Source organism: Oryzias latipes, chromosome 8, assembly GCF_053564925.1.
Source record: "Oryzias latipes strain Hd-rR chromosome 8, Olatipes_Hd-rR_3.1".
In the NCBI taxonomy this organism is placed as follows: domain Eukaryota; kingdom Metazoa; phylum Chordata; class Actinopteri; order Beloniformes; family Adrianichthyidae; genus Oryzias; species Oryzias latipes.
Genome location: NC_136244.1, coordinates 442771 through 465000, shown reverse-complemented (window position 1 = coordinate 465000; position 22230 = coordinate 442771). Strand labels below are relative to the sequence as shown.

Sequence of the window (22230 nt, the reverse complement as noted above, 5' to 3'; positions counted from 1 at the left end):
AGATGGAACAAACCTGGACTCCTGTCCAGGTCCAAACGCCCCCCATCGCCGCCGGTTGGCAGATGGTTGTGAGTTGCTTCGGCGCTGACATCAGCTTCCGTTACACAGTTGGATCTGGCAGCAGGTGAACTTCCGACCATGTGTGATGAAGAGGGGGCGGACGCAGTCTCACCTGCAGAGTCCTTCAGGGTTCATGTGTTAAACAGGAAGTGACCCATAATCCTCTGACAGTACATGTTCTGTTTGGACCTCAGACCAGCAGGAACCACCATCTGCGGTCCCGTCCTCGCCATCCTAGAGTCGGCGCTTTGGCCGACTAATGACTCAACCCACCAGACACGGTTCAAGGCGTTCTTAAAAACAAGAATTTACTTTAGTAAAACAAAATCAATCATAGAATATCCAGAAATAATTCTGCTCCCACTGGACCGGGTCGACAGGTGGGACAGGACCTTCAACAACCAAACCCACAGAGCCAGGTAAATGACTTCTAAAAACTAATGGGTTACTTTACCTGGTTACTGGATCAGAATTGTAATGAAATTACTTTACTCATTACCCATTTCATAAAGTAATGCACTACTCGTTACTTTACTTTTTTGCCTCTCATCCAAATTCTCCAGAGGAAAACTGAATCCTCCTCTTTCTTTGATTTTTATAGCAATGACCTCGTATGAACCCGGTTCAAGACATCAACCTGGTTTGTTAGAATTCAGACAACAGAGTGAAAAATGACACAAAATAAGTTACAACACATGTGGTCAACGCCACGGTACAGAGCCCGTGACCTGACATGAGTAAAAAAATACTAATTCGTACCCACATCATAAAAAGTCACGTGCTATGTCATTCATGAACACGGATGTGAGCAATGCTGGGATTTACAGCAGACACTGCCACCTTTCCGTCGGTGTTTATCTCATTACAATGCATGAAAGACACGGAGGATGTTTGGACATCAGATTTATTTCTTTGAAAAATCTCTACAGAAGCATCGTAATCCCGTCTCCGTGTCTGGGTTCATCACATCCCGGTACTCTCTCCGTCCCGCCGCTTTCCGCCGCTACGTCTGTCTCTGTGACCCAAATTCATTCAAGAGGGAAAAATAAAAACAAGAATCAAACAACAGGATCTATTTATTATTGTCTCCATGAAAACAAGAAAAATATCATAAGATTTAGGACGCCTGAGCTGCCTGCCTCCCCATCCTGCAGCGGCTGTCCGTCTGCCGGCATAACATCCCAGGCAGAGGCACGCCATGCCGCTCCGGCAAACAAACACCTGCACCAGAAACCCACTAACGTGCACCAGAAACCCACTAACGTGCACCAGAAACCCACTAACGTGCACCAGAAACCCACTAACGTGCACCAGAAAACCACTAATGTGCACCAGAAACCCACTCTCATGTACCAGAAACCCACTAATGTGCACCAGAAACCCACTAATGTGTACCAGAAACCCACTCTCATGTACCAGAAACCCACTCTCATGTACCAGAAACCCACTCTCATGTACCAGAAACCCACTAACGTGCACCAGAAACCCACTCTCATGTACCAGAAACCCACTCTCATGTACCAGAAACCCACTAATGTGCACCAGAAACCCACTCTCATGTACCAGAAACCCACTAACGTGCACCGGACACCCACTAATGTGTACCAGAAACCCACTCTCATGTACCAGAAACCCACTAACGTGTACCAGAAACCCACTCTCATGTACCAGAAACCCACTCTCATGTACCAGAAACCCACTCTCATGTACCAGAAACCCACTAACGTGTACCAGAAACCCACTCTCATGTACCAGAAACCCACTCTCATGTACCAGAAACCCACTCTCATGTAACAGAAACCCACTCTAATGTACCAGAAACCCACTGATGTGCACCAGAAACCCACTCTCATGTACCAGAAACCCACTAACGTGCACCTGACACCCACTAATGTGTACCAGAAACCCACTCTCATGTACCAGAAACCCACTAACGTGTACCAGAAACCCACTAACGTGTACCAGAAACCCACTCTCATGTACCAGAAACCCACTCTCATGTACCAGAAACCCACTAACGTGTACCAGAAACCCACTGATGTGCACCAGAAACCCACTAATGTGTACCAGAAACCCACTAACGTGCACCAGAAACCCACTCTCATGTACCAGAAACCCACTCTCATGTACCAGAAACCCACTCTCATGTAACAGAAACCCACTCTAATGTACCAGAAACCCACTGATGTGCACCAGAAACCCACTAATGTGTACCAGAAACCCACTAACGTGTACCAGAAACCCACTCTCATGTACCAGAAACCCACTCTCATGCAACAGAAACCCACTCTAATGTACCAGAAACCCACTAATGTGCACCAGAAACCCACTAATGTGCACCAGAAACCCACTTTCATGTTCCAGAAACCCACTAACGTGCACCAGAAACCCACTAACGTGCACCAGAAACCCAATAATTTGCACCAGAAACCCACTAACGTGCACCAGAAACCCTCTAACGTGCACCAGAAACCCACTAACGTGCACCAACAAACCCACTAACGTGCACCAGAAACCCACTAACGTGTACCAGAAACCCACTAAAGTGCACCAGAAACCCACTAACGTGCACCAGAAACCAACTAACGTGCACCAAAAACCCACTAACGTGCACCAGAAACCCACTAACGTGCACCAGAAACCCACTCTCATGTACCAGAAACCCACTCTCATGTAACAGAAACCCACTCTAATGTACCAGAAACCCACTGATGTGCACCAGAAACCCACTAATGTGTACCAGAAACCCACTAACGTGTACCAGAAACCCACTCTCATGTACCAGAAACCCACTCTCATGTAACAGAAACCCACTCTAATGTACCAGAAACCCACTAATGTGCACCAGAAACCCACTCTCATGTACCAGAAACCCACTCTCATGTACCAGAAACCCACTCTCATGTAACAGAAACCCACTCTAATGTACCAGAAACCCACTGATGTGCACCAGAAACCCACTAATGTGTACCAGAAACCCACTAACGTGTACCAGAAACCCACTCTCATGTACCAGAAACCCACTCTCATGCAACAGAAACCCACTCTAATGTACCAGAAACCCACTAATGTGCACCAGAAACCCACTAATGTGCACCAGAAACCCACTTTCATGTTCCAGAAACCCACTAACGTGCACCAGAAACCCACTAACGTGCACCAGAAACCCAATAATTTGCACCAGAAACCCACTAACGTGTACCAGAAACCCACTAACGTGCACCAGAAACCAACTAACGTGCACCAAAAACCCACTAACGTGCACCAGAAACCCACTAACGTGCACCAACAAACCCACTAACGTGCACCAGAAACCCACTAACGTGTACCAGAAACCCACTAACGTGCACCAGAAACCAACTAACGTGCACCAAAAACCCACTAACGTGCACCAGAAACCCACTAACGTGCACCAGAAACCCACTCTCATGTACCAGAAACCCACTAATGTGCACCAGAAACCCACTCTCATGTACCAGAAACCCACTCTCATGTACCAGAAACCCACTCTCATGTACCAGAAACCCACTAATGTGCACCAGAAACCCACTCTCATGTACCAGAAACCCACTAATGTGCACCAGAAACCCACTCTCATGTACCAGAAACCCACTCTCATGTACCAGAAACCCACTCTCATGTACCAGAAACCCACTAATGTGCACCAGAAACCCACTCTCATGTACCAGAAACCCACTCTCATGTAACAGAAACCCACTCTAATGTACCAGAAACCCACTGATGTGCACCAGAAACCCACTAATGTGTACCAGAAACCCACTAACGTGTACCAGAAACCCACTCTCATGTACCAGAAACCCACTCTCATGTAACAGAAACCCACTCTAATGTACCAGAAACCCACTAATGTGCACCAGAAACCCACTCTCATGTACCAGAAACCCACTCTCATGTACCAGAAACCCATTCTCATGTAACAGAAACCCACTCTAATGTACCAGAAACCCACTGATGTGCACCAGAAACCCACTAATGTGTACCAGAAACCCACTAACGTGTACCAGAAACCCACTCTCATGTACCAGAAACCCACTCTCATGCAACAGAAACCCACTCTAATGTACCAGAAACCCACTAATGTGCACCAGAAACCCACTAATGTGCACCAGAAACCCACTTTCATGTTCCAGAAACCCACTCTAATGTACCAGAAACCCACTAATGTGCACCAGAAACCCACTAATGTGCACCAGAAACCCACTCTAATGTACCAGAAACCCACTAACGTGCACCAGAAACCCACTAACGTGCACCAGAAACCCAATAATTTGCACCAGAAACCCACTAACGTGTACCAGAAACCCACTAACGTGCACCAGAAACCAACTAACGTGCACCAAAAACCCACTAACGTGCACCAGAAACCCACTAACGTGCACCAACAAACCCACTAACGTGCACCAGAAACCCACTAACGTGTACCAGAAACCCACTAACGTGCACCAACAAACCCACTAACGTGCACCAGAAACCCACTAACGTGTACCAGAAACCCACTAACGTGCACCAGAAACCAACTAACGTGCACCAAAAACCCACTAACGTGCACCAGAAACCCACTAACGTGCACCAGAAACCCACTCTCATGTACCAGAAACCCACTAATGTGCACCAGAAACCCACTCTCATGTACCAGAAACCCACTCTCATGTACCAGAAACCCACTCTCATGTACCAGAAACCCACTAATGTGCACCAGAAACCCACTCTCATGTACCAGAAACCCACTAATGTGCACCAGAAACCCACTCTCATGTACCAGAAACCCACTCTCATGTACCAGAAACCCACTCTCATGTACCAGAAACCCACTAATGTGCACCAGAAACCCACTCTCATGCACCAGAAACACCTTCAGCATGATGGCGGCTCCTCTCACCTCTCTTCTTCTCTGGACTCTGGAAACCACAGAGGCATTCCAAACACTTAAACCGCGCTTCACCCAGGCATCCATGCTCCCCCACCTGGACCCAGCCATCCAATGTATCGTAGAGGTGGACGCTTCTAGCGCAGGGCTCAGAGCCGTGCTTTCACATCGTCATGGTGAGCCAGCCAAGAGGTCCCAGTGGGCTTACTTTTCCAAGACACTTAAGACTGTGGAACGAAACTATGACGTGGGCGACCAGGAACTGCTGGCCATAAAGGAGGCATTCTCCTAATGGAAGCGTTGGCTAGAAGGGTCGGCTCAACCTTTCCTGGTTCTCAGCAACCACAAGAACCTGGAGTACATGAAGTCCACCAAGCGGCTGAACCACGGCCGGCACGTTGCTGTCTGTATTTCTCAGGCTTTCACTTTCAGATCACATATCGCCCTGGGTCCAAGAACGGAAAGAGGGATGCTCTGTCACGTTTATGCAACACCTCGGCTGAAGGATAAGTCGCACCAAAACCCGTCCTGCCCTCATCACTGATCCCAGCTCCTGCTCAGTGGGACATCACGACATAGTTGACAGAACACAATGCAGCTGACGCTCCACAGCCGTCCCGTCCGGCCGATAGGGTGTTTGCTCCCCCATCCCATCAGCAATGGGTCCTCCACTATGTGCACGACTTGGCTGCAACCAGACACCCAGGTACGGCCAGCACACAAGCACCAGCCTCAAACTCTTTCTGGGGGCCCACGCTGCAGTTTGGGTTGCCCAGTACATGACCCAATGTGCATCCTGCCAAATGGCTAAGTCGCTTCGACAGCGTCCGGCCGACCTCCAGCATCCGCTGCCCATACCACCACGGCCCTGGTCACACATCCTGGTGGATTTTATCATGGATCTACCCCGGTCGAGGGGTAACACCACCATCCTCTCTGTTATTGATGGTTTCTCTAAATCTTGCCGGCTGATCATAGCTACCCACAGCACTGGAAACGGCAGAAAGACTCATAGACCGGCACTATGGTCTGGGGGGTTGGCCTCAATATCTGGTGGATTGGGAGGGGTATGGCCCAGAGGAATGCTCCTGGTTGCACAAGACGACATCCTTGACCCCCTCCCCGATCAGTGACAGACCAGCGCCCCCACCTCAGAGGGCCCCTCGCTTCCGGAGCCTGCTTACAGGAGGGGGGCTTTGTCAGAAGTCAGAACTCTGTCTCCCCCTTCTGGTCACCAACGGGAACTGCAGCATACTGCATTGAGCCAGATTTTCTGGCTCCTGACCCTGATTCAGTTTCGTAGACTTTTAGCTGAGCTAATAATCCTGCTGCATTTGGATCCTGACGCCTGTAGTATTTGTCTGACTTTTTAAGAAAAATAATCAAGGAAAAAGTACTTCATTCCTTGAGACTCATGTGCATCTGTTCTGTCATGAAGTGGTCTTCTTTTGCTCAACTTGTCAGTTTCATTCATTCATCCTTTCATCCAGCCATCCATCTTTCGCTCATCCAGGACTTGGTCGTGGGGGCAGCAGTCTAAGTAAAGATGCCCAGACTTCTCTCGGCCTGGCCACTTCCTCCAGTCCCTCTAGGGGACCCAGAGGAGTTCTCAGGACACCTTGGAGAGATGTAGTCTCTCCAAGGTGTCCTGGGTCTTGCCTGGGGTCCCCGCCCAGTGGGACATGCTGGAACACCTCTGCAGGGAGGCATCCAGAGGGCATCCAGACCAGATGCCAGAGTCATTTCAACTGGTTCCCCTGGATGTGAAGGAGCAGCGGCTTTACATTAAAAGAATAATTTCAAATGTTTATATTTTGTGTTTGTCGATCTTTGTGTCAGTGGAGTCTATAGGAAATTGCTCTCCTCTATTATCTGCCTCCAGAGGTCTCCAACATTTGTTAAAGGTCCGGGTTAAATCTGAGTTGGAGTCTTACCAAGAGTCGTGGTGGTACCAACCATTGGTACCTGGCTGCCAAATGAACCAATTTCCATTTTCCCTCAGGACTTAATACATTTCCTCAGGCAGACACTAGAGGGCAGCGGTTTTCCTGTGAATGCATAAACAATGGGTCTGAACTGTCTTCTGTCCTTCCAGGTCCAAACTGCTTTGCTGGGAGCAGGGTGATCCCAGCGGGGGGGCCTGTGGACATCAATGAATACACTGTTTGCTACTGCACGTATAAGGACGACACATGGCACACCCACCCCCATGCTACCTGTGAAGAACGCCCCCAGCCCAGCCTTACACCCAGCACTAAGCCCCCCAGAGAGGAAGATAAAAAAGGCCGGAGGGGGAGGCCAACATTCCCCAGATGGGATTTAATTCCATGAAAATGTTTTAAACAATGAAAGTCTTTCTGTGGAACAAGAAATGAACCAGAATTCAACTCCAACCCTGACTAGAGTCAGACCATCAGCTGATAGAACTTTCTGGAACAATATTCACAACAACAAAAAATCAACATTTGTCTTCAAACTCTAAACCAGAACTTGATCACAACTGAGTTAAACTAAACTGGAACCTTCCTAAAACCCAACTTTAAATTAGCCAGAATTTATCTATAATTGACTGAATGTAATTTGAACTTAAAAAGAAATAAACAAAATCTTCAAAAATGAAACAAAAGCTGCACTAGAAATTGAATAGAAACGGATGTACAGAAGCTAAAACCGGATCAGATTTTCTCAATACTAAAGTGGAACCAAACCAAGTCTAACTCTAACCAGAACTAGAACCCCAGTTTAACCACGACTCAAAAAGGACTAACCTGGAACTTAAACCAGAACTGAACTAGAACTTCACTTGCATGGTCAATGCCTCTAAGCCAATCGGATTGCAGCAGGGTCACCAGGACAGTGGTATTCTTCGTTCTCCCGTAGAACAGGCTGAGACATCCAGAGACCCCTCCCCTGAAACAGTGTGTTTGTTTATTGTCCTTAAGTCAGATGACGTTCTGCTCGGCCATCTTCCTCGTGCAGCAAAGCCTCTGAAGAGATCAACGCCTGAAGCTTTAGCAGCTGAAGCTTTGGTCAATTATTGATGCCAATGGAAACAGTTGCTGCAGAGAACCATCTCTGAGTGAACATGTTGATATCTGAAGATGAAGAAGAACAGACGAACAAGAGTTTGATTTGCTAGAGGAAAATCTGACTCCTCATGACTCCATGACTCTCCTTCTGTTCCAGTCATTCGTGTCAGTGAAACAGTGCAGTGTGTTTGTGGGTTGTTGAACTTTTCAACAGAACTCTTCTTTTAGAAGTGTCAGCGGGTCTAAAGACTGTTCTGTGGACGGTTTCAGTGTCTGGATGCTACAATAAAGACTTTGTTTGGTGTGAAAGTCTTCCACTTCATTTGGAGCCTCTATTTTTGTCTTCCAACATGAATCCTCCCAGTAATGTGCACGTGTCTGTTCTTAAACTCTGCTCACATTACTGCATTGCTTGACGCGACGCCATCTTGGTGAGGTCGATGGCGCCCTCATGACAATGATCTCACATTCACATGTACTTTACTCTGGAACTCCTCGTGGCATATACAGGCCGACAGCACCATCTATTGGTGGCGGTGGTTATTACTGCTGTCTGTCACAACATAACACACAGCACAGCTGTCATGGCCGCCCCCCACTTCCACGGTGAGTTCAGTCCTTAGATGATCTCTGTTTCCTCAGCGCTCGTCAGCACCGCGTCTGCGCTCCTCTTCCTCAGAAAACACATCATACTTCAAATATCAAACGTATTGCCATCCGGATTTGACCAGTTAAACCTCCCAGAGTTCTGAATTCAAGCCTTGGGAAGCAAGTTCTTCTTTAGCACCAGCCTGCGTGTGACCCCCCCACGCTGTGTTGCTTACGTCATCTGTCTGTGATCGGCGCGCAGACGGACCCACGTCACCGGAGACCAGCGTCTCTGCTGCGTCTGGGTCCTGACTGGTTCTGCAGGATTCGGACCTTCGGTTCTTGGACGTATGTGTAGAGCGGCCGGTCTGCTAAGGACCTGGAGGCAGCTCCAGGACCGGGACTGATGGTTGTGGTTGTTGCCCTCAGGGTCGTAGCCGCTCTCCATGGATCACGTGACCTTTGAGTCCGACATGGTCCTGTCAGACGTGCACATGCACCTGCCCAGCGCCGGGAGCCTCATGCCGGGTCTGGACTCTGCAGGTGAGTTTCATGGTCCTGCTTCCTTCCTGCTGTGTTAAAGCTGCCTGTCTGGATTCAAACCGCACACCTGTTCTCCTCAGTTTGCTCGTCTTCTGATCTGTATTCACAGCTTTCCCGGGGGTCTGTTCATTCTGATGATGATGATGATGATGATGATGATGTCGTTTTCTGGGACATAGTTTCTGCAGAGCAGCAGGAGTTCATTAGAAATTCACCTCTAATTGTGGGGGTGCGTGGTGGGGGGGGTGGGGTGGTGGTCTGGCTTGGCTTGGGGGGGTGGTCCCTTTGCCTGTGCTGGGGGGGGTTGGCGGGGGGCCCTGCTCGGGTGGGGGGGGCCCAGCGGCGCCGGATGGGCTGCCCATCTGCACCTGGGGCTGGGATCGGCCCTTCCCTGGCTCTGGGACGGGACGGGACAACCCTCTCGGGGCCCCCGGTCGCTCTGGGTGTCACCCGCTTCGGCTGCGGGGTCTGGGGTGGGGTGGGGGGCTTGTCGGCCCTGTCCTGTGGGGGGGCGTTCTGGGGGGGAGGGGGGGCCCATTATTAGTACGGGTCGGGGGGGCTAGCGGGTCGGGGTCTCCGCTGAGGCAATCAGTGGTTGCCTCGGCCGGTTGGCCTCCTCGGTCCCGTCGAGGCCTGACCAGAGCTCTTCTAGGGCCGGCGTCTGGGGGTGGGGGCCTGGGCTTGCTCCGGGGGGGGGGCGACGCCTTCTGGCTCCTCTCTCTCTGTGTGGGGTGGGTGGTGCCGGGCCTGGGGTGTCGGCGCCTCCGGTGGTGGGCCCCTGGGCTGGGTGGCCCTGGCCCCTTTGCTGGGGGTGGGCTGGGGGACGGCTGTTTGACCACCGGGGGACAGTCTACCAGCTGTCCCCAACTTACCCCCTTCCTTATATAACCTCATATTAGGGTGAGGGGGTGGGGGGTCTAGCCTGCGATGCGCCTTGGGGGGGGGCTACTTGGGAGTGGCCCCCCTCCTATGGTTGCCGTATGGAGTGGGCCCCCCCTCTTTCGGTTTTATTTGCACCTTAGACATGTAGGGTCCTTGGTAGGGGGGGTGCTTGGACATCACTGCAAGCAAGCAGCAGATGTCCTCCTGGCACCCTACCCGCCAATTTTAACCGCACCTTAGACATTTAGGGTCCCTAGGTGGGGAGGGTGAGGGGACATCACTGTGAGTAATCAGGAGACGTCCCCTTAGTGCCCTACTCGCCAATTTTAACTGCACCCCCCTTAGTACACACACCCCTCCCCCTTCAATATATACATTCAAACATAAACACACACACATGCACACAAACACCCTCTCAAACACCCATACACGCACACACATTTTACAAGGAAGGTGGGACCTGGGTCCATCTGTCCCCTACCCCTTCCCTGGTGGGGGGTGCGGGCCCCTTGGCGATGGCGGCCGTGTCCCTTGGGTGCCGGCTCCCTGGGCCCGGCGGTGCTCTCTCCGCACGGTGGGGGGGTTCATATTACACCTGAGCCGGGGGTGTTCGTGTCCCTGGGGGGTGGGTCCTGGTCCTTGCCCCTGGGCGCTGGGCCCCGCCAAACTTCCAACATGGCCGAGCCTGGTCGGGCCATATTTATAACATCCCTTGTGGGCCGCCCTTTTTTCCCGGGGTTCCCCCCTCCTGGGCGGGGGCGGCGGGCCCCTGCCTTGCTCCTGCCTGGACCAACCGTGGGCCGGGTGGGTGGCTGCCTGGAGTGCGGAGCGGGTCTCCCTTGGGGGGTCCTGGCTCGTACCTGGGGTCGGGGCGGGGGGATGCCCGGAACTCCTGGGTGGTGGTGGGGTGCTCGTCTGGGGCTGTGGGCGTCCCTCTCCGGTGGGGCCCTGCGTTGGGCTCTTCCGGCGCGGCGGGGGGCTGCTTTCCTGGCTGGGCTGGGGCGGCGCTCTCTTTCCCTCTGCGCCTCCCTGCTCTCTGGCTCTGGGGGCCTCGCGGCGGTCCTGCTGGCCCTGGCCTGGGTGGCGGTCTTGGTCGCCCGGGGGGCGGTTGTTCCCTGCCTGTTCCCGTGTGGCGTTGGGGGAATTCCGGCTGCCGCTGCTGCTGCGGCGGGGGTATGGGTGTGGGGGTGGCTGGGCGCTCCTCCTCCTTCTTTTCACATTCCACCATCCATTTTAGAAGAACATAAACACTCACCTGAGCACAGGTGTTGGCTCACCTTTGCACTAATAGTTTGCATGATTGAATGAATGAAAGATTTCACACTAGTTGGTTTAAAGGCATAGGTATGCGTTCGTGAACACTATCTGTTTTGTGTGCATGTTGACATGTGGACATTTTTGCGGCTAGCAGGTGTGTTGATAATATTTGAGTGTGTGCGAACAGGCCCCGCCCTTTTTGTACTACATTTGAACCTTACCGTAACGATAAACAACCAGTAAACCTGTCTGCTCTATGCTGCTTCATGGTCTTACCCCCCTTCCCCTCCTATTATCACCCTCCTACCCCCCCCTCTCTCTAACGTCCCTCTCTCTTCTTCCCCTCTTTCCTTTTCCGTCCGGTCCAACACCAAAGATTTTCAAACATGATTGAAATTAATAAATTTTGGCCTCAATTACAAAAGGGGTTTATTCAGACATACCTTTGGTTTGTCTGAAGATGAATAACCCCTCTTGTTAAGATAAAATATGTCCAACACAAGAGGCCCTCAGCTCTCATCTGTTTGCCTAGCTGTTGGACAGGACAAGTTAAAAAAAAAAAAAAAAAAAAGAAATTCACCTCTAAGTTGTGGGCGGGACTTGTGGCACAGAGCAAACCCATCCCCCTTCCTGTCACTTATGTCTTTGTTCCCCCTCTCTCCAGCTAGCTTACAGCCCCTCACACCCCCCCATCCTAACATTAGCGTAGCAACAGAAACAGCAGCAGCATCAGATCCATCCATCCGTCCGGTTCTGATCCAGATTCCAGCTCAGACCAGGAAAACACAGACGTTCATGGATCTGTTGGTCAGCAGGTGGATGATCAGAAAGGGGCGGAGCTTTGAGACTTTCGTCCCGCCCAGTTCAGTCGCCGCATCACAACTGAGAGCTTTTTCGAACGCGGCTTTTAACGACTCCTGATTCACAATTTGAATAAATTCTTGTTAAAATGTCGTCCATCATGTTAAAAAACAGCAAAACAGCTTTTTCATCTCCACATGAAATCAAATGAAAGCAGCTCAGCCGACAGGCAGACATCTCAGATCTGATGATGAGGCAGTCCTAACCCAAACAGAGACTCAGTGTTTACGCCCTGCTCAGTCAGCTGACGTCTCTTCTCGGACCGTTTCATGTCCTCATCATATTTCAGCTGAATTTCTGCTGGTCTGTCAGTCTTCATGTCCAGATTCAGGATCCTGCTAGAAAACCACGACAGCGGTGATCTCAGGAAAACCGTGGAAGAAGAGGAAGAGCGTCCGCAGGAAGACAGACGGGTGGAGGAGGAGCCAAAGTTGGATGAAGACGGAGACCTGGACCTGACAGACCGGTAAGAAAACAGACCTGTCCTGGTTAGTCATGGAGCCGTGTCACCGAGTTAATCACCAGGTTCTTCAGGAACCCAGAAGAACCTTTGAAACCATCAATCATAAAGCTGACTGTCAGTCTGAGCAACACTTCCTGTTTGCAGCAGAAGACAACAGCTGATGTTCGGTCAGTCAGTAGGTCGCACTCCACTCACCCTGTCCTTTGACCTCCTCAGACCCCGTAGAGACCCTAAAGGGGACAGTGGGCGGGACCCGGTTTGTCCGGTCATTCTCAAACAGTCCGACCCAAAGCTGGAGCAGGAGCAGCAGAACACGGAGGCAGAAGACGGTTGTGTTTTTGAAAATGTCCTAAAGATCGGTAAGAGACTAAATTCTTGGATGTTTTCATGCCAGTCTTCATTTTAAAGCCCAGAAATATGTTTTCATCCGAGTGTCCAACGTGGTCCAGTCAGGGTCAGATGAGGACAGGAAGGGATGACAACAGTCCCCAAACACTCATTCCTCAGAGCTGACCTGTGCATCTAACACCTGAACATGTGTTTCAGAGCATGCCATGGCGACGCCTTTAGAAGATGTTGGCAAACAGGTGAGAGCGGCATATTCTGCTGTGTGTGTGTGTGTGGGGGGGGGGGGGGGGGGCGCTGATCAATGGTGATGATTGGAAGATGACTGAGTCTTCATGGAAACTGCCCGCCCTGTTCTGTACATCCATCTGTAAATAGGGATGGGTACCGAGGCCCGGTATTGAACGAGCCCCGGTACTGAACCAGCCCCGGTACTGAACCAGCCCCGGTACAGAACCAGCCCCGGTACTGAACCAGCCCCGGTACTGAACCAGCCCCGGTACTGAACCAGCCCCGGTACTGAACGAGACCCGGTACTGAACCAGCCCCGGTACTGAACGAGCCCTGGTATTGAACCAGCCCCGGTACTGAACGAGACCCGGTACTGAACCAGCCCCGGTACTGAACGAGCCCCGGTACTGAACCAGCCCCGGTACTGAACGAGCCCCGGTACTGAACCAGCCCCGGTACTGAACGAGACCCGGTACTGAACCAGCCCCGGTACTGAACGAGCCCTGGTATTGAACCAGCCCCGGTACTGAACGAGACCCGGTACTGAACCAGCCCCGGTACTGAACGAGCCCTGGTATTGAACCAGCCCCGGTACTGAACGAGACCCGGTACTGAACGAGCCCTGGTATTGAACCAGCCCCGGTACTGAACGAGACCCGGTACTGAACGAGCCCCGGTACTGAACGAGCCCCGGTATTGAACCAGCCCCGGTACTGAACGAGACCCGGTACTGAACCAGCCCCGGTACTGAACCAGCCCCGGTACTGAACGAGCCCTGGTATTGAACGAGCCCCGGTACTGAAAGAGACCCGGTACTGAACCAGCCCCGGCATTGAACGAGCCCCGGTACTTAACCAGCCCCGGTGCTGAACCAGCCCCGGTACTGAACGAGCCCCGGTAATGAACCAGCCCTGGTACTGAACCAGCCCCGGTACTTAACCAGCCCCGGTGCTGAACCAGCCCCGGTACTGAACGAGCCCCGGTACTGAACCAGCCCCGGTGATGAACCAGCCCCGGTACTGAACCAGCCCCGGTACTGAACGAGCCCCGGTACTGAACGAGCCCCGGTACTGAACCAGCCCCGGTGATGAACCAGCCCCGGTACTGAACCAGCCCCGGTGATGAACCAGCCCTGGTACTGAACCAGCCCCGGTACTGAACGAGCCCCGGTACTGAACCAGCCCCGGTGATGAACCAGCCCCGGTACTGAACCAGCCCCGGTACTGAACCAGCCCCGGTACTGAACCAGCCCCGGCATTGAACGAGCCCCTGGTCAACATTGTTCAAGACCGCAGTATCGTAAAGATCTGACCTCAACGGTTCTGCTACCGGTTCTGGAGAAGTCACTTTTTTTTGGTGTCCCAGAGATATAAACGTTGTCTGCCATATTTAACTCACCAAGTCAGTCTATTTTCTGTTAATTCATGATGATATTAATGTCGCTATTCTCGCTGAAGAGGAGAGGTCTGTCTGGTATTTGTGTGCACGGGGGGCGGGGCTTTTGTTCTGACAGCACGCGGCGTGCGTAAAATTAATGAAATTTGTGCCAGAGCGCCCCGACTATAATGTCAACCTATGATGACCGTATTTAGCGCCCTCTGTGTAGAACAGACTGAGGAGCGCGGGGAAAACAACTCTCACCTGTAGAGGATGTGAACAGGTGAACGGGTTAACAGGTGAGAGGAAAAGCAGGTAGAGAGGCGGGGGAGGGGCTTTGGCTACAAACTGTCAGAGACGGAAACACGGAAAAAGACTCTTTCTGGGATGATCTTATGAAGTCAAACATTTATTTAATTTGTTTTATATTTACATCATGACAGCCATATGTCCAAACATTGCTGTTTATTTTTCTTTAAATAACTTCTTTTTTCAATTATTTTTACTTTTCAAGTTGGAAAATGTATAAAGTAAAATGTTTTGTTAAAAAAAACAATGTTGCATAATAAGGAAATAAAACACTTTATGTTCTTAATTTGTTATTTATTTATTTTTCATCCTGAAAAAGTATCGATAAGAGTTTCATTAAAATACTGGATCGATAAGCAGCATCAATAAGAGTAGTAGTACCGTTAAAACCTTAACGATACCCATCCCTACCTGTAAATGAATCTGTCACCTCAAATGTTCCAAGAAGAACTTTGACGATGATTCATTTAAGTAAAGCTAATGTAACCAATCAGGGGTCTGAATCCTGTTTCTGATTTCCTATAAAGGAGGCGGAGCTTCGCCGGTGTTCAGCTCACGTTCTGTTGTTTTACCAGGTGTGGCGAGGGGCGCTCTTCCTGGCCGATTTCATCCTGTCCCGGCCGGACGTGTTCAGAGGGGCAACGGTCCTGGAGCTGGGCTCCGGAACAGGCTTAACCAGCATCGTCATGGCAACCACCGCCAGAACCGTTTACTGCACAGGTATGGCACAGAGGATGACCGAGCTTGAGGTCCCACATGTTGAGAGCATCTGCAGGACGACCAAAGCTTGTTTCACATCAGCTGGAGTCTGCTCCGATTTCGAAGCAACCATGACGACGGACGGACGGATGGATAGAAATGACATGGAAATGATATCAGAGCAGTTCACGGGGGCCCTGCACACAGATTTGAAAGGATTCCTGCACACCTGAGTCTTCTCTGGAGCGTTGAACTGATCCCCCCGTGTCCCACACTTCTCTCTACGTAGGATTTGCCTTTCAGCGTTTCCCTTCAGGGGTCGCCACAGCCAATCAGCTTTCACTGATTCACACGGTGGTTTGGCAGAGTTTCACGCCGATGCCCTCCTGACACAAGCCTGTATTGTGTCTGGGCTGGGGACAGGCACAGGGGGAACCAGACTCGTGGCTGCATAGTTGGGCAGTAGGGTGAAAAGTCTTACCCCAGGACTCACCCTGGGTGAAGCCCCCCCCCCCCCCCCCCCCCCCCATGGGAATTAAACCCAGATTTCCCTTGTGCCAGTCCTGCACAGAACCAACAGATCTTTATGGATACAGTGGATTATTACTGTATTGTGTTATTACTAACGGATCACCACAGATCTGGATCACTAAGTCAATCTTAGTTTAAGTTCTGTTTAAAGGGACTGATTTGATCTCAGATTGTAGAAATCTACAAAAAGGTGTTTTTGTTTCTTTCCTGCCACAGATGTTGGTGACGACATTCTCCGCTTGTGCAGACGAAATGTTTCTTTAAATCATCGTTTAATGGAGCCTTCAGGTAAAATATAGATTTCAAATGTCTCAACGTTACCAGATGTTCAGCAGTTGTATTTATTTGGAAGCACTTCTTTTTTTTTTTCCTCTGCTGTGTTTCCTGTTAAACACGGATGGATCCGTTAGTGTCATTGATCTTTGACCTCATAAACGTAGAGCTTCCTTCTGATGTTTCCGTCTCCTGGATGAAGATGTCTTGATACAGTTTAACGTCTTCAGACGTCTTTCCTGTTGCTGTCTTCATCCAAATGTTTGCTCTGGTCACAACCACTGTATTGGGTTTACCCTAAACTGCATGTATGTAACACGCGTGTGAGCGTTGATGGATCCCTGTGACCAGCGTTTGTTCTGTCAGGGGGGGAGGTGAGGGTGAGACAGCTCGACTGGCTGCAACATGGCTTCTGTACAGGTAACACACACACCTCACCCCCACTACACTGTAACCAAGTACATCATGGGAGTCTGACCCCCCAGCAGGGTTTCTTCATGTTCCTGTGAAACAAAAAAACCACATTCAAGCTTGTTAGGAAAACACAACGTTTGTAGGAGTCAAAGCAAAAGTCAAACTAAAGCAAAGCAACAGCAGAGACACATGTCTGTACACAGATACAACGTAGGGTCAGAAGTAGGGCTGTAACTGTTTTAACAATTCTCTTCATGTCATAGTTTGTGCTTTCTGATCCCATTCATCATTGATTTTCGGTTCGTTTTGATCCGATCCTCTGACCTAAAGTGGATCCAGATCCTCTGTCCTAAAGTGGATCCTCTGCCCTAAAGTGGATCCAGATCCTCTGCCCTAAAGTGGATCCAGATCCTCTGCCCTAAAGTGGATCCAGATCCTCTGTCCTAAAGTGGATCCAGATCCTCTGTCCTAAAGTGGATCCAGATCCTCTGCCCTAAAGTGGATCCAGATCCTCTGTCCTAAAGTGGATCCAGATCCTCTGTCCTAAAGTGGATCCAGATCCTCTGTCCTAAAGTGGATCCAGATCCTCTGTCCTAAAGTGGATCCAGATCCTCTGTCCTAAAGTAGATCCAGATCCTCTGACCTAAAGTGGATCCTCTGACCTAAAGTTGATCCAGATCCTCTGCCCTAAAGTGGATCCAGATCCTCTGCCCTAAAGTGGATCCAGATCCTCTGCCCTAAAGTGGATCCAGATCCTCTGCCCTAAAGTGGATCCAGATCCTCTGTCCTAAAGTGGATCCAGATCCTCTGCCCTAAAGTGGATCCAGATCCTCTGCCCTAAAGTGGATCCAGATCCTCTGCCCTAAAGTGGATCCAGATCCTCTGCCCTAAAGTAGATCCAGATCCTCTGACCTAAAGTGGATCCTCTGCCCTAAAGTGGATCCTCTGCCTTAAAGTGGATCCAGATCCTCTGTCCTAAAGTGGATCCAGATCCTCTGTCCTAAAGTGGATCCAGATCCTCTGTCCTAAAGTAGATCCAGATCCTCTGCCCTAAAGTGGATCCAGATCCTCTGCCCTAAAGTAGATCCAGATCCTCTGACCTAAAGTGGATCCTCTGCCCTAAAGTGGATCCAGATCCTCTGCCCTAAAGTGGATCCAGATCCTCTGCCCTAAAGTGGATCCAGATCCTCTGCCCTAAAGTGGATCCAGATCCTCTGCCCTAAAGTGGATCCAGATCCTCTGACCTAAAGTGGATCCAGATCCTCTGTCCTAAAGTAGATCCAGATCCTCTGACCTAAAGTGGATCCTCTGCCCTAAAGTGGATCCAGATCCTCTGCCCTAAAGTGGATCCAGATCCTCTGCCCTAAAGTGGATCCAGATCCTCTGACCTAAAGTAGATCCAGATCCTCTGACCTAAAGTGGATCCTCTGACCTAAAGTGGATCCATATCCTCTGTCCTAAAATAGATCCAGATCCTCTGACCTAAAGTGGATCCTCTGATCTAAAGTGGATCCAGATCCTCTGACCTAAAGTGGATCCAGATCCTCTGACCTAAAGTGGATCCTCTGACCTAAAGTGGATCCAGATCCTCTGCCCTAAAGTGGATCCTCTGACCTAAAGTGGATCCAGATCCTCTGCCCTAAAGTGGATCCAGATCCTCTGACCTAAAGTGGATCCAGATCCTCTGCCCTAAAGTGGATCCAGATCCTCTGACCTAAAGTGGATCCTCTGACCTAAAGTGGATCCAGATCCTCTGCCCTAAAGTGGATCCAGATCCTTTGACCTAAAGTGGATCCAGATCCTCTGCCCTAAAGTGGATCCAGATCCTTTGACCTAAAGTGGATCCAGATCCTCTGTCCTAAAGTGGATCCAGATCCTCTTCATCCAAACCTCCAGACAGAAATTCCTGCTCCTGAACAGTTTTCCAGATTCTTGGATTTCTTCCAGATCATCAAGTTAATGAAATCTGTGTCCAAACCAACAAGTAAACTAGAATGAATGTCAAATCCATTCACATGTTAGTTTCCTAAAGTTCACCACTGTTGTTTTTCCACATCCAGAGAATCCAAAGGGAACATTCTTAGAACATTCTAGACACTGGATGGTCACATGACTTCATTCACAGTCTGTCCACACATTGGACTGGAATGATGGACTGATCCATGTTCATGACATCACACGTGTTCTCTGCTGTGATTGGTCGGTTTGACCTTATAGGAAATAAAAACCTGCTGTACATCAATCCAGATGCTATTTTCCAAGACTAATTATGGATTTTACTCTTTGAAAGGTTTTTAATTGAACTCCTTGCCTCAGACAGCAGACCAGCCTTTGCTCCTGTTGATCCTGCAGTTCTACTCATGACAGAGTGGATGAAGTTAGAGCCGTGGCATCTTTCTGTTTTAAACTCTCAGTGATGCTGGGATGCAGCTGGAGAACCTCAGAGGAACAAATATGCTGGGTTCTAGTCTGGGTTCTGGTCCATTTCCTTTCTGTGTTCCTCAGAGGCTGAAGGGGAGTTCAGCTGGAGTGAAGAGGACGTGGCTGATCTGTACGATAACACCTGCTTCATCATAGCTGCTGATGGTTTGTATTCAGGTCTTCATGCTGTGTTTTCTTCTGAAAGCTCTGCTGCAGGATGGAAACAAACCATTTGGTTGTTTTAGCTTTAGGACTCTCTCAAAAGTTGTTTTTCCTCCTTGACTCTGTCTGTGTGGGTCGGTCTCAACAATATCTGCTCAAAGAATGATGAACATAAAGTCCTTTTAAGAAACCCATCTGTTGCACCTCCGTTAGATTCTACCCGTCTATGTTTCTGATAATCATGCTTAATGCATTTGACCTGAAACCCAGACAAAGACCATCTGTTCTTTCTTCCAGTTTGCTACGACGATCACCTGACCGAAGGCCTTTTCCGAACTCTGTTCCACCTCTGCAGCCACATGTCGCACCCCTGCACCATCTTCATCTCCATCGAGAAGAGGTGAGGATGTGAGCGCGGCAGGGATGCTGGTTCCACATCCCACGGTCCATCCGGAGCAGGGAGCATGTTTGGAGGAGCCTGAGAAAACAGAACGGAGCTGCAGCTCAGAGCTCGCTTTCAGAGTCAAACGGGGTCAAGTTTGATTGACATTCCAGGGTTCAGCTTCTCCTCATCCTTTTTTAGTGAAGCCTGTTTCTGAAATGTCTTTGTTTGGGTCTAATGGAGAGTTTGACAGCTCAGGAAAATCCTCTTTCTTCTGACTTTATCCTGTCTGGTGGGTTTAGGTTCCTGGGGGTTCCTGTTGTGCCCCCTCCCATGAACAGATATTCCATCCAGTCTTTCATTACAGCAGTTGCAGCAGAGAGTTCTCTTTCTGCTTTAGGCTGGTGTTCCACACATCTGGAATTGGACCTGTGGCGCTGTGAGACCCCGGGTTGTGACCTGCCTTTGGTGTCTGCTGGTTTTTCAGGCTGAACTTCTCCCTGCGGCACATGGACGTGTGCTGTGAGGCCTACAGGCATTTCCTCCGCTGCCTGCAGCGGCTGCAGCAGACGGACGACCGCCGCTGCTGCTTCACCTTTGAAAAGCTCACTTCCAACTTTGCTCAGCTCCTGCTGTATGAGCGGGTGGAGCAGCTGGTACGTAAGTCCCACCCAACCTTTGAAACTTTGTACTGAGCTTCAGACTCAGCAGCACAGAGACAGCTGCAGGTTTCCTTCAGTTTAGATGAAACAGCAGCTGATTAAGGAAAACAACATGGCTGTCTAATTTATTCCTCACTTTTGGTCAGTAACGTCCCTGCGGTCGTCTTCTGATCCGTCTTTAAAGTGTTCCCAGTGATCTTTTAATTCTGATGCCGGTTGAGCCTAAATCTAAAAACCTGTCCTTTTCTTGGACATAGTTTCTGCAGAGCAGCCTGTTGTGGGCGGGACTGTTGGCTTGGCTAATTTCCCATCATCCCTTTGTTTACGCTCTCTCCCGCTAGCTTACAGCTCCTCAGATCCATCCGTCTGTCCGGTTCTGATCCAGAATCCAGCTCAGAACAGGAAAACAAAGACCTTCATGGGTCTGTTGGTCTGCAGGTGGAGGATCAGAAAGGGGCGGAGCAAGGAGACTTTGACCCCTCCCATTTCAGTTGCTGTGTCACAAACCCAAATGGCGTGTTTTCACCTGCTCCATATCCATCCCGATCTGAATTAAGAAATACTCAGAAATGCAGTTTTAATGTTAATTTTCGTCATAAATGTGCTCCATCCCGAGAAACACGTAGAAAACCCAAAACTCCATTTTCATCGGAGCGTCTTTAAAGTCAGAATGAAGTTTTTAGGAGACGAAAGCAGATCTGGTTTCTGCTTCAGGTTTACGTCTACACAGCTTCTTTCTGAATCCTGATCTCTTTTCATGAAGGAACTGTGGAAGCTGACGTGCACCCCCCCGTCTGAGAAGAAGGATCCTCACCCCCCTCCACCTCCACCTGCTGCCCCCCCCCTGGAAGCTCTCACGTGTCCCTGCAGACACGCCCCGCCCCAGAGACTTCCTAAGGCGGAGTCTGAGTTCCCTTCCTTCTGCCTAACCACCAAAAAACACTAGTGCGGCTCAATCTGGTGTCCTGGAGTCTAAAGCAACCCCAACCCTTTTTTGCAGAGACTTCTGGGTAATTTCTAGGGCCCTGGATTTTAGAAGTGTAGGTTCAGACGCCTCTACAAAACAGTGAGGAGCGACGGAATTTAACCAAAGGAAGGAACCGTCGCAGCAGATCTGATGTCTGGATTTTCTCTCAACTGATTTTTGATTATTTCTGGGGAGGGGGGGTCAGAAGTAATCAATGTGTGTGCTCACCTGAACATTCAAAATGAGTTTAGTCCATTCTAGCAGTCAGCGATGGAACAACTGGGCAATTCAACGACACTTTAGTTTCTGTGTCCAGTTCTTATTAATAAATAAAGGTTATCCAAACCTGGAACGCCGTCTGCCATGTTGGATCAAAGTCGAGTAAGTTCAAAGTAACCCTTGTTCTATCCTAGGCACTGTAACATTGGGAGTTGGGTCATCTAGACCCACTAGACAGAGCTCTGACCCTTTTTTCTTCAATGATTTGTGATCTTCACTGGTGTCCATGGATTACATGAATTCTTTCCACCTTTGTCATGGTAGGGGGAACACGTCAGTGGAAGGGGGGGGGGGGGGGGTCATCTAGGATAGCACAAGGGTTAAGGGTGTCTAACCGACCCCAAAGCCATGGACCCTCCCGCACAACAGGACCCTCAGCCTCGGCCTCAGGTTTGGAGCCCTGAGCCGCTCCTGTCTGCATGACTGAGGGATCAGAGCTTTAGTACTGATGGTGTTACAGGAAAACCGACACGTCTGTGCTTCAGGCAGCAGGAAACGCTTCTGGAAACGTTTGACCACCTGAGCGTCCCACAGTCTGACTCAGATGAGCGTTCAGTGACAGATGCACGGCCCAGAAGCAGCGACTTCAACAAGAACTGTAGGATCT

General features: G+C 50.1%; 2 protein-coding genes across 7 annotated transcripts in view; both read left to right on the top strand.

The window, feature by feature from the left end:
* The window catches only part of si:dkey-283b1.7 (von Willebrand factor C domain-containing protein 2-like), a 9505-nt gene extending 1219 nt beyond the window's left edge, over positions 1-8286 (top strand). The window contains exon 3 of the mRNA XM_023957916.2: positions 7044-8286. Within this exon, the coding sequence (XP_023813684.1) occupies positions 7044-7279 (236 nt within the window). The 3' untranslated portion in view covers positions 7280-8286. The remainder of the gene's footprint in view (positions 1-7043) is intronic.
* Positions 8287-8494: 208 nt separating this feature from the next.
* Positions 8495-21696, top strand: mettl22 (methyltransferase 22, Kin17 lysine). 6 transcript variants are annotated; one of them, XM_023957910.2, is made up of 13 exons: positions 8524-8583; positions 8828-8913; positions 8995-9108; positions 12421-12574; positions 12788-12930; positions 13118-13158; positions 15409-15553; positions 16280-16351; positions 16703-16756; positions 19256-19336; positions 19631-19733; positions 20203-20371; positions 21141-21696. In XM_023957910.2, the coding sequence occupies exons 3-13, from the start codon at positions 9012-9014 to the stop codon at positions 21321-21323; spliced, it is 1242 nt and encodes a 413-aa protein (XP_023813678.1). In that variant the 5' UTR covers positions 8524-8583; positions 8828-8913; positions 8995-9011; the 3' UTR covers positions 21324-21696. The 6 variants fall into 6 exon arrangements, with proteins under 6 accessions (XP_023813679.1, XP_023813678.1, XP_023813677.1 ...); XM_023957911.2 differs by lacking the exon at positions 8828-8913 and having other exon boundaries at positions 8495-8583; XM_023957909.2 differs by having other exon boundaries at positions 8525-8913.
* Positions 21697-22230: the final 534 nt, after the last annotated feature.